The 12751-nt window shown below is 41.3% G+C and overlaps 1 protein-coding gene across 1 annotated transcript in view; it reads right to left on the bottom strand.

The window, feature by feature from the left end:
• Positions 1-12751, bottom strand: part of SV2C (synaptic vesicle glycoprotein 2C) — a 203917-nt gene that overhangs the window by 86903 nt on the left and 104263 nt on the right. Inside the window, exon 4 of the mRNA XM_056540338.1 lies at positions 1350-1501. Coding sequence (XP_056396313.1) covers positions 1350-1501 — 152 coding nt within the window. The remainder of the gene's footprint in view (positions 1-1349; positions 1502-12751) is intronic.

Here is a 12751-nt window from a genome sequence, read left to right as displayed (position 1 = left end):
CTCACGTATAGACTGGGTCTTTCCCTCTTCATGACCAGACACATTTTTTGGTACCCGCAGATTTAAAAGGTATACGTTTTGTCTTGTTCACTTAAAGACATCGTATCTAAGATGGCACTAAGACATCGTATCCCCTTATTCCCTATCCGAATTCTAACAGGGTGCTGCGTGGAAGACCACGGGGTACCCAGCAGCGGGACCCCCGTGATCTTCCACGCAGCACCCTGTTAGAATCAGCCCCCAGAGCATGCTCTCTCCGGGTCTGATTACTGGCGATCACGGGGACGGAGCATAGTGATGCCACAGCTCCGCTCCATGTGACATCACGCTCCACCCCCTCAATGCAACCCTATGGAGGGGGCGTGACAGCTGCTCCGTCCCCGTGATCGGCAGTAATCAGACCCGGAGTGAGCACGCTCCGGGGGCTGATTCTAACGGGGTGCGGCATGGAAGATCACGGGGGTCCCCAGCGGCGGGACCCCCGCAATCAGGCATCTTATCCCCTATCATTTGAATAGGGGATAAGATGTCTTAGCGCCAGAGTACCCCTTTAATCAAATGTTTTTACATCACATTTGGATACCTTTAATAATTGGTATCCAGTTACAGGGAAAATTATAACAGATTTTCCCTGTAACTGGGGCTCAAATATTAAGCCCAATGATTGCTGTATCGTACACTAATGGGGGCTCTGTGCTCTGCAGAGGCACATACATTTGGGAGTAGCCATCATGGCCAAATGAGTCAGATGGAGAAAACAAGGGTAAGAGAACAACTTTAATCAAAGAAGACGTCACCTGTGAGTCACGGGATGTAACTGCACTGTGATCATTTATATTGGCTGCAGAGTTCATATACAAAACTAGTATGTGCCACTATATAGTCACTGTTTGGGGAAGTATTGTTATATTGGTCTCTGCAGTATATACAGTATATATATATATATATATATATATATATATATATATATATGGTCATGGTGTGGAGGCATTATTTAGTCCTTATATAATGCTGTTAGTAAGTGCAGGACTGTATTATGCAGAGATAAGCTGTTGTATAAACAAAATATTTGAAGAGGGGCAGATGTATCTATGGATAAAGGTTTCATGATCAAGTAACATTCAAGGAGATACTACTAATAAAGGGTTAAATATCTATGTCTGTGTTTTATAGTAATGCAAAAATGCACTTGGACAAAAGTAAAACAACTTTATGTGAAGCCAAATATAAAATTCCATAGTATTTAATGTTCTACTAGAAATATAATCGCACTGTGCCTTTGATTTTAAAGTGCTATGGCATTATAAAAAAGATCTTGTTAAAGAATTAAAAACAACAATAGCACTTACCATAATGTGGAATTATGGCCCACGCCATGGCTGATGCATATATTCCCCCAATCATCCAAAACATACACAACCAACTGAGATGTTCTCCTCGCTTTTCTCTTGCAAGAACTTCCGAAAAATAGGAAAATGCAGTTGGAAGGGCTCCACCAATCCTGTAAAGATTATGAAATAAATTTGTCAACTGGTTGGCTTTGATGGCTAGACACACCAGAATGATGGTGTAATTTGCTCGACAAAACTGACTTACATGACATGCACCACATTTCTGCAGAGTTGTAGACATGTTTCCATAGCATTTGACAAAAAGTTGTGTCCTTTGGAAAATAGGGGTGGCCTCAACAAAGGGGGCATGGCAGTGCCTGAAAAATTATCCAAAATTCTGACACAAGATTCTGGCACATTTCAATTAAAGGGGTACTCCAGCCATAGACATAGGATAGGGGATAAGATGTCTGATTGCAGGGGGCTCGCTGCTGGGACCCCTTCGCACGATCTCCATGCAGCACCCGCATTCTATGCCGGGCTGCTGCTCCAGTCTCGGAAACCTCTGTGTTTCCAAGACTGAAGACGTGATGTTACGGCATGCCCCCTCATAACATCACGCCACGCCCCCACCATTCTTGTCTATGGGAGGGGACGTGATGGTCGTCTGTTTGGTGGGGGTTTAAGCACTGAGACCCCGACAGATCAAAACTTTTGATATGTCTCTGTGACATAAAAAGCAAAATGGGAGCTCAACATAAATCAAGAAGACAAAATAGAGAACTTCGGCACTGCCTACTTCTGTACCTCTCGTCGCTGGATACAATGTCACTGAAGCGGTTGTACTTGTGGATAAGTGGTGCTCTGACTTGTAGAAGTGTAATATTGTAACAGATTTGATAGAAGAAAGGAAAAAGCCGGCAACTCACCAATTTTCCAACTTCTGCAAATCAGTACATCATGGGGGGACGCATTGATGTTATAGGGGGGTACCACTGAGAGGCGACAACGATGTTTCTCACTGTTTAGTGCTTCGACGGGCCTCAAGCACCAAACAGTGCGAAACATTGCTGTTGCCTCTCAGTGGCACCCCTAAAACATCAATGCGTCCCCCATGATGTACTGATTGTTGTGAGTATGTGCAAATAAATTTGCAGAAGTTGGAAGATTGGTGAGTTGCCGGCTTTTTCCTTTCTTCTATCAAATCTGTTACAATAAATCAAGAAGACTCAACCGAGGATACTGTGTTACACATTACGCTATGTGTCAAAATACTACAGCCAAAGAAACAATTAAATACAGTCCTACTAGGTTAAGAATAAAATATAATAGACAGTGAATAGACTAAAGGAAAGGATATAACAAATAAAGGTCTTAAATAATGTATTAATCACACTATGGTGTCCTCTGCAGGGCCCTTGCATTGGACAGACCACAGGCTATTTTAATGTCTTTGTGACGTGCCAGAAGTGAGAGATACAGTTTACAGAGTGAATAGAACAGAAATGCAATTCTAGATGGGCAAGAGTGGTGCTTTTTCATGGCGGTTACACAGATACATTTAGATTCCCTCTTCGTGCCAACAATAACCAGTCAAGAGCTACCAAGTTTATGTGTGGAGTAATTGGGGGAGACGTTTTAACCTTATATCCTGACCATCCCTGTGGGCAGGAACGTCCCCCGGGGATGGTGGAGATAAATATTTTACCATATATAACATGTTGCCATACCGTAAAATCTCATGATTGGTTCCCTTTAATGGTAGAGCAAGGCATTTGAGCGGACTAGTAAATGCAGCAAAATATTTATTATTCGTGCCACACACTAAATATTCTTACCCTCTAAATAATAATAATAATACTACAAAAATGCACATACATTTCCTTCAGACATACAATCCTAAATCATTTTAGATAGCATTCACATTTTTGTAGATTAATATTGATGTAGACTTCTGCTATTTATTACCTGTCCAAATTCATATTATCTAAAGCATAAAAAAAATTGGTATTTATGAGGCTGACAGATACGATAAAGTAGATCTCCAGATCATAAATCATAGGGAAGATCCAATATTATGTGACAGCTATTATTGCAATTAATTATTTTGGGAGTATATTTGCCTGTGAGCTCTGTCGGGGATAAGTTTTGGGACAATCTAGATGGTCGCATTGATCACTTGTCAAGTGTTTTACCCACAATCCTCTGTAATAGAAATATTTTCTAATGCTGCTAATGCTGTTCAGATCAAGCTATGAAACTGTCCCTCCCTAATGTGATCAAAACATCAATCAAGTTAGTATGACTAAATACTACTATCATTTGTTTCAGCCACGAACAAAAGATAAGTAATAAATAGTAAAGTGCATCCGTAGTGTGAAGTCAAAAGGGTCTGTGGCAAATTTTCAACAGCAGAGATTCCGCCGCCAAAAATCTTTTGCGGACAGTCCGCAGAGAGCCTGCCCCCTTTAAACTCACAGCAGGAAACATGTTGCGCGTTTGAAAGAAAATATGCTTGTGTAAACGCACCCTAAGAGAGGACCTGTGGCCTACTTAACAAAATTGAGACTTTACTGTTGTTAAATAGCTTACAGCGGGGCAGCTGTTGGCATTTCCTGCGGAGTTCCCCACATGTTACCATGATGATATCTACTGATCACCAGGAATTCATCCACAGATCCCACAATGATCATCAGATCTCCAGTCCTATACAGAAAAATCACATAACTAAAAAGAGCTACAAAAAAAAAAGAAGAAAACAAAAAGACAAGGGAGGAAAGGCAATAAATAAACAAAAGATACAATTTAAGCTACAGGGTGGGCCATTTATATGGATACACCTTAATAAAATGGGAATGGTTGGTGATATTAACTTCCTGTTTGTGGCACATTAGTATATGTGAGGGGGGGAAACTTTTCAAGATGGGTGGTGACCATGGTGGCCATTTTGAAGTCGGCCATTTTGAATCCAACTTTAGTTTTTTCAATAGGAAGAGGGTCATGTGACACATCAAACTTATTGGGAATTTCACAAGAAAAACAATGATGTGATTGGTTTTAACGTAACTTTATTCTTTCATGAGTTATTTACAAGTTTCTGACCACTTATAAAATGTGTTCAATGTGCTGCCCATTGTGTTGGATTGTCAATGCAACCCTCTTCTCCCACTCTTCACACACTGATAGCAACGCCGCAAGAGAAATGCTAGCACAGGCTTCCAGTATCCGTATACACTGCTATATACTACTATATCCACCGCAGGAGAAATGCTAGCACAGGCTTCCAGTATCCGTATACACTGCTATATACACCTCAGGAGAAATGCTAGCACAGGCTTCCAGTATCCGTAGTTTCAGGTGCTGCAGAATGGGCAAAACAAAAATTGGAACAGGACCCTCAGTTTACGCAGAAGATTTTGTTCAGTGATGAGGCAAACTTTTATGTGAATGGTGAAGTTAACAAACAAAACCACCGCTATTGGTCTGACACTAAACCACATTGAATAGATCCCTCCAAGACTGTTGGAACACAAACATTTATGGTATGGTGTGGTATATGGGGTACAAAGATAGTGGGGCCATTCTTCATCAATGTAAACCTCAAGGCCACTGGATATGCGAAATTGCTACATGATGATGTGTTTCCCTCTTTATGCACTGAAGCTGGCACGTTCCCTGAGTTTTTCCAGCAAGATGGTGCGCCACCACATTATGGGTGTCAGGTCCGAGCATTCCTAGATGAACAGTTTCCTGGAAAGTGGATTGGTCGTCGTGGGCCAGTTGAATGGCCCCCAAGGTCTCCCGATCTGACCCCCTTAGACTTTTATCTTTGGGGTTATCTGAAGGCAATTGTCTATGCTGTGAAGATACGAGATGTGCAGCACCTGAAACTACAGATACTGGAAGCCTGTGCCAGCATTTCTCCTGCGGTGTATATAGTAGTATATAGCAGTGTATACAGATACTGGAAGCCTGTGCTAGCATTTCTCCTGCGGTGTATATAGTAGTATATAGCAGTGTATACGGATACTGGAAGCCTGTGCTAGCATTTCTCCTGCGGTGTATATAGTAGTACATAGCAGTGTATACGGATACTGGAAGCCTGTGCTAGCATTTCTCCTGCAGTGTTGCTATCAGTGTGTGAAGAGTGGGAGAAGAGGGTTGCATTGACAATCCAACACAATGGGCAGCACATTGAACACATTTTATAAGTGGTCAGAAACTTGTAAATACCTCATGAAAGAATAAAGTTATGTTAAAACCAAGCACATTTTTCTTGTGAAATTCCCAATAAGTTTGATGTGTCACATGACCCTCTTCCTATTGAAAAAACAAAAGTTGGATTCAAAATGGCCGACTTAAAAATGGCCGCCATGGTCACCACCCATCTTGAAAAGTTTCCCCCCTCACATATACTAATGTGCCACAAACAGGAAGTTAATATCTCCAACCATTGCCATTTTATTAAGGTGTATCCATATAAATGGCCCACACTGTACAATATCTGTTGATTATTAGTGTTGAGCGGCATAGGCCATATTCGAATTCGCGAATATTCGCGAATATATGGACGAATATTCGTCATATATTCGCGAATATTCGCATATTCGTTATATTCCCGTTTTATTTTCGCATATGCGAAAATTCGCGTATGCGAAAATCAACATATGTGAATATTAGCATATTCAAAATTAACATACGCGAAAATTCGCATATGCGAAAAATAGCATATGCTAATTTTCGCATATGCTAATTTTCGCACGCTAGTCTCACACAGTAGTAATACAGCCTTCTTTACACCACACAAGCTGGAAGCAGAGAGGGGTGATCACTGTGATGTGTACTGTGAAAAAAAACAACAACAAAAAACGAATATTTGTAATTACGAATATATAGCGCTATATTCGCGAAATTCATGAATTCGCGAATATGCGATATTCGCGAATAATATTTGAATTGCGAATATTCGTGAGCAACACTATTGATTATGTTGCATTCAACACAGAGCTCCAAATCTGGTGCTTTCTCTAAAATTCTGGCTATGGGAATCTTCCTGCCTGTTGTTTTATACAGCTCATGTTAAACTTGTTGGAAGCCATATAAATGTGTATGCATCTGATTCCCAGAGATACTGTAGCTGCAGGGAAACACAAATGCATCCTGAAAGATAACAATGGGAGAAATTCAGTGTCAGATGCCTCTATTGTAACTATATCAGGGGTCTATTTCAGAAGTTTCACAGATCAGTCAACCCCTTTAAAGAGGACCTGTGGCCAACCCCCAAAATTGAGATTGCATTATCATTAAAAAGCTTAGGGTACCCTGATCACACACCTTTTTACAGATATGTTGGTTTATAGTTTGTCTGACAGGGAATCAGTCAGATGGGTGTGTAGTACATTTGAGTTAATGGGTGGGATTATACAGTCAGGGTGTGTGTACTGGGGATACATGCCCCTCAATATACAACATTAACATCCCCTGTCTGCATAATGCCCTGAATTGTCAGACACAAGAAACCCTCATATCTCAGGAACAGAAGGGTGTATCAAGAAACTGTAAAAAAGTGTGTGATCAGGGGGCTATGTTCACACATTGTAAAATGAGTAGCCGAATATGTTCATAAAATAGTTAGAAAATACATCCATATTTTTTAGTAAATAATGTGCACAAAGAGAGTCTACAGAGAAGTGGCATACATAGTGGTGGGGTTGTAAACTGCGCCAGATTGGTTGAAAAGTACAGCAGCACACAATTTTTAAAATAATTTTGCCTTGCTTGTGATATGTGCGTTTTTTTTTTTTTTATGTGCCCCCAAAAAATGGCCACACCCCTTTTTAAAAACCCGCCTTATATGGTGCAAGCAAGACAAAATTCTTTGAAAAACATGTCTTTTTCACCAAATCTGGAACAGTCTGCACAACTAAGTAAGAAAAGTCAGTTTTGAATATTTCCAAGCGTACTGCATTTGTAAAAATGCATCCGCAAATTTGTGAACAAATTGCATTCGCACATGGGCAAGTGGTTGTCTGTGCGCATGATATGTAAAGATACAGATGCAGCTTTTACAGGTGCCTAAATAAGTGATGTCATGTCACTTATTTACGTTACAGTAAAAAACGCATCCATACTTTTCCATATTGTGTGCGCAGACAACCACTGCCCATAGACTTACATAGAGCACATTAATGTACATAGAGCCCAAATTACATTAAATACACCTGAAAAAACAATGTGTGAACCTAGCCTTATACTGCACAAGATTTTTTAAAGTGAGTCTGATGCAATTTAAGTCTAGTTTGAAAATCTTAAACCAAAGGATTCCTTTTCCAGAGCAAGCAGCGGTATGAAACAGGCGCTAAGACCAGACAGTAAGAGAAGTTTATTACCCACGATGCAATGCGTTTCGCGGATCAGCCACTTCTTCAGGCATGTCCAGTCTACACCACCTCTGAGGTGGCATAGTTAGGGACTGTTTTTTTTTTTGGAGCAGGCTTTTGAAAATTTGGCGCAATTTAAACCCTGCCCCTTTTGTGAAGCCACACCCCTTTTCAAATAAAACCAGACTCACGTGTTGCAAATAAGGCAAAACCCTTTTGAGAATGTGCGCTGCAAAACTTTTTCAACAAATCTGGTACAGTCTACACAAGAAAAGATCATTTCAGTTTTGAATGTTACCCCTAGGGTGCGCAGTAACAGCTACTTTTCCATTGACTATTTATTGTGCACATTATTAGATGAAAATTACAGGTGCATTTTATTCCTATTTTATTGACATATTTTGCAATTCATTCTACCATGTGTGAACATAGCCCACAGGTGTTTTTCTTTTATAGTGATAGCACTAGCATATGACATCATTTATTTATCCACAGGGATTGACTGCTGAGATCTCCACTAATCGTTTAACCTGTTGGGGACCACAGGCGTATGGATATGCCCTTGTGTCCAGGTACTTAAAGGGGTACTCCGATGAAAATCTTTTTTCTTTTAAATCAACTGGTGGCAGAAAGTTAAACATATTTGTAAATTACTTCTATTAAAAAATCTTAATCCTTCCAGTACTTATTAGCTAATGAATGCTACAGAGGAAATTCCTTTCCTTTTGGAACACTGATGACATCACGAGCACAGTGCTCTCTGCTGACATCTCTGTCCATTTTAGCAACCGTGCATAGGAGATGTACGCTAAGGGCAGCATGGTGGCTCAGTGGTTAGCACTGCTGCCTTGCAGTGCTGGGGACTTGGGTTCAAATCCCACTAAGAACAACAACAATAAATAAAGCATTATTATTATTATTATTATTATAATGTCAGCAGAGAGAACTGTGCTCGTGATGTCATCAGAGAGCATTCCAAAAAGAAAATAATTTCCTCTGTAGTATTCAGCAGCTTATAAGTACAGGAAGGATTAAGATTTTTCAATAGAAGTAATTTACAAATATGTTTAACTTTCTGCCACCAGTTGATTTAAAAGGAAAAAGGTTTTCACCGGAGTACCCTTTTAAGCACCAAGGGCGTACTTGTACGCCTGTGGGAATTTCGATCCCCACCGCTAGCCGGACGGGGATCGGAACAGGATGCCTGCTAAAATCATTCAGCAGGCATCCCGTGCAAATGCCTGGGGGGCCCTGAGACCCCCCCCATGTCGGCGATCATAGCAAATGGACAATCAATTCAGATCTGCGATTTGCAGCGATTCCGGGTTGATCGGGTCTCTGATGACCCGATAGCCCAGAAAATAGGGATGATCGGAGCTGTCAGAGACAGTCCCGATCATCCTAAAGGATAGGAGCGAGGTGGCAGGGGTGCCACCTCCTCCTATCCACTGCGATTGGCTGATCAGGACTGATCGGCGAATCGCAGGGCAGGGACAGGGGTGAACGTTCATTTCCCCTGCACTGCCCGCCCCTGGATGTAGGAGCAGGGGAAGATGGTGGCGATGTGCGGGGGCCCTGTGGATGCGGCGGACATTTACCTGGCTTCACACGGGGACCAGTGACCAAGGACCAGCGACTGATAGGAGGCGGCAGGCAAGTGAAGGCAGCGGCAGCGGTTTCCCAGATGCAGCAGTGAAGATTGCCGTAAAGTGATCATCACTGCTGTATCTAGGAGTTTCAAAACTACAACTCGCAGCAGCCAAAGGCTGTCTGGGCATGCTGGGAGTTGTAGTTTTGCAACATCTGGAGGGCCACAGTTTGGAGACCATTGTCCTTCCATATGTTGCAAAACTACAACTCTCAGCATGCCCAGATTGTCCAGGCATGCTGGGAGTTGTAGTTCTGTTACATTTGGCCCTTCAGATGTTGCAGAACTACAACTCGCAGCATGATTGGACAGTCTCAGCATGCTGGGAGTTGTAGTTTTGCAACATCTGGAAGGGCGCTGTTTGGAGACCAATATATAGTGGTGTTCAAACTGTAGCCCTCCAGATGTCAATTCAAAGCATGCCGGGAATGTCCAGGCATGCTGGGAGTTATAGTTCGGCAACATCTGGCCCTTCAGATGTTGCCGAACTACAACTCCCAGCATGCCTGGTCAGTCTGGGCATGCTTGGAGTTGAAGTCTTGCAACAGCTGGAGGGCTACAGTTTGGAGACCACTACACCTTCAGCTGTCTGGGCATGCTGGGAGTTGTAGTATTGCAACAACTGGAGGCACACTAATTGGGAAACATTGTCTGTTTCCTAACTCAGTGTTTCCCAACCCGTGTGCGTCCTGCTGTTGCAAAACTATAACTCCCAGCATGCACTGACAGACCATGCATGCTGGCAGTTGTAGTTTTGCAACAGCTGGAGGCACACAGGTTGGGAAACACTGAGCTAGGAAACAGACAGTGGAGCGGAAACACTGCGGTAGTTTGTTACCTAACTCAGTGTTTTCCAATCCACACCAGTGTGCCTCTAGCTGTTGCATAACTACAACTCCCAGCATGCACGGTCTGTCAGTACATGCTGGGAGTCATAGTTTTGCCCTCCTCCACGTGAATCTACAGGGTACATTCACATGGGCGGGGGTTTACAAGCAAGTTTCCCGCTTCAAGTTTGAGATGCGGCAAATTTTTTGTTGCAGCGGGAAACTTACTGTAAACCCTGGCCCATGTGAATGTACCCTAAAAACACTACACTACACTAACCCTAAATAAAGAGTAAAACACTACATATACACTACACCTTTACACTGTGCCCCCCCATATGTGGGTGTAAAATGATCTGTGGGCGTACAACAGGGCTCAGGAGTGAGAGTGCACCATCTACATTTGAGGCCTAGACTGGTGATTTGCACAGGGATGGTTGCTGGTTACAGCGGTTCTGACATAAACGCAAAAAAAATACCAACATGTGATCCCATTTTGGAAACTACACCCCTCATGTAATGTAATAAGGGGTATAGTGAGCATTTACACCCCACAGGTGTCAGACAGATTTTTGAAACAGTGGTCCGTGAAAATGAAAAATGCTATTTTTCATTTGCACAGTCCACTGTTACAAAGATCTGTCAAACACTAATGGGGTGTAAATGCTCACTGTATGCCTTGTTATGTTCCTTGAGGGGTGCAGTTTCCCAAATAGTGTGCCATGCGGGGTGTTTTTCGCTGTTCTGGCACCATGGGGGCTTCATAAATGAGACATGCCCCACAAAAACCATTTCAGCAAAATTCGCTTTCCAAAAGCCCAATGTCGCTCCTTCACTTTTGAGCCCTCTAGTGCACCCACAGATCATGTTACATCCACATATGAGGTATTTCCTTACTTGAGAGAAATGGGGTTTAAAATTTTGGGGGACATTTTCACCTATTACCCCTTGTGAAAATAAAAAATTTGGGGTAACATCAGCATTTTAGTAAAAAAAAATTAAATGTTTCATTTTCACGTCCAACTTCAACGCAAAGTCGTCAAACACCTGTGGGGTTTTAAGGCTCACTATACCACTTGTTACGTTCCTTGAGGGGTGTAGTTTCCCAAATAGTATACCATGTGGGGTGTTTGTTGCTGTTCTGGCACCATATGGGCTTCCTAAATGAGACATGCCTCCCTAAAACCATTTCAGCAAAATTCGCTCTCCAAAATCCCATTGTCACTCCTTCTCTTCTGAGCCCTCTAGTGCACCCACAGATCACGTTACATTCACATATGATGTATTTCCTTACTCGAGAGAAATTGCGTCACATATTTTGGGGGGCTTTTTCTCCTTTTACTACTTGTAAAAGTAAAAAATATGGGTCTACAAGAACATGTTAGTGTAAAAAATGAAGATTTAGAATTTTTGCCTCCACTTTGCTGCTTTCCTGTGAAACACCTTAAGGGTTAACATTTTGAATACGTTGAGGGGTGCAGTTTTCATAATGGGGTCCATTATGGGGTATTTCTAACATATAGACCCTCAAATTCTCTTCAAAACTTAACTGGTCCCTGAAAAATTCAGATTTTGAAATTTACTTTAAAAATTGGAAAATTGCTGCTATACTTTAAAGCCCTCTGATGTCTTCAAAAAGTAAAAACTTGTCAACTTTATGATGCCAACATAAAGTAGACATATTGTATATGTGAATCAATATATCATTTATTTGGTATGTCTATTTTCCTTACAAGCAGAGAGCTTCAAATTTATAAAAATGCAAAATTTTAAAATTTTTCATGAAATGATTTTTTCACCAAGAAATGATGCAAGTATCGACGGAAATGTACCACTATCATAAAGTAGAATATGTCACGAAATAACAATCTCTGAACCAAATTCATAAGTACAAGCATCCCAGAGTTATTAATGCTTAAAGTGACAGTGGTTCATAGAATTGCAAAAAATGCTCTGGTCCTTAGGGTCAAAATGGGCTCGGTCCCCAAAGGGTTAAATTATCGCCTGGATTAAAAAAAAATTATACTTCTTTGGAGCCAGATAAAGAAATGTATTCTTCTCTTTTCTAATCCATTTCTATTTTCTGATTGTATATATTTTTTTTTACATTATAAAGGAGGCAGCCATCTTGTCTGAGCTGTTTTTAATAGTATTTAGAGATATGCTTTACAGCAGGACCTATGAACAAAAGTTACAATTGACTAGAGCTGTACCATTGACATGAATTGGAAAGGTTTCTGGACATGTTCTGTGACCTTCTCAGGTCATTCCACGGGAGGGGGATTGAGCTGTGAATATAACTTACTGTCTTATTTATACTCTGTCATAGGATACTGTTGGAAGGGATCTCTACAGAACAGGAAGTCTCAGCTTAGTTTTAGGCATTTCCTGATGGCACATTCCATTTAAAGGCTACATTATTAAAGTGTGACTGGCATTAGTTGTCAAATTTTCTAAACTGCTGAAGCTGTTGTAAGAATAACCCTAAAATGATTCTGCATATTTTATGTATGAATTGAAATACCTTATTTTCATCACTATAGAGGTGCTCAGTGTCTCTGCAGT

This window comes from Hyla sarda, chromosome 1, assembly GCF_029499605.1.
Source record: "Hyla sarda isolate aHylSar1 chromosome 1, aHylSar1.hap1, whole genome shotgun sequence".
In the NCBI taxonomy this organism is placed as follows: Eukaryota; Metazoa; Chordata; class Amphibia; order Anura; family Hylidae; genus Hyla; species Hyla sarda.
The sequence above is the reverse complement of the archived record's forward strand: the minus strand, read 5'-3'. Positions and strand labels throughout refer to the sequence as shown.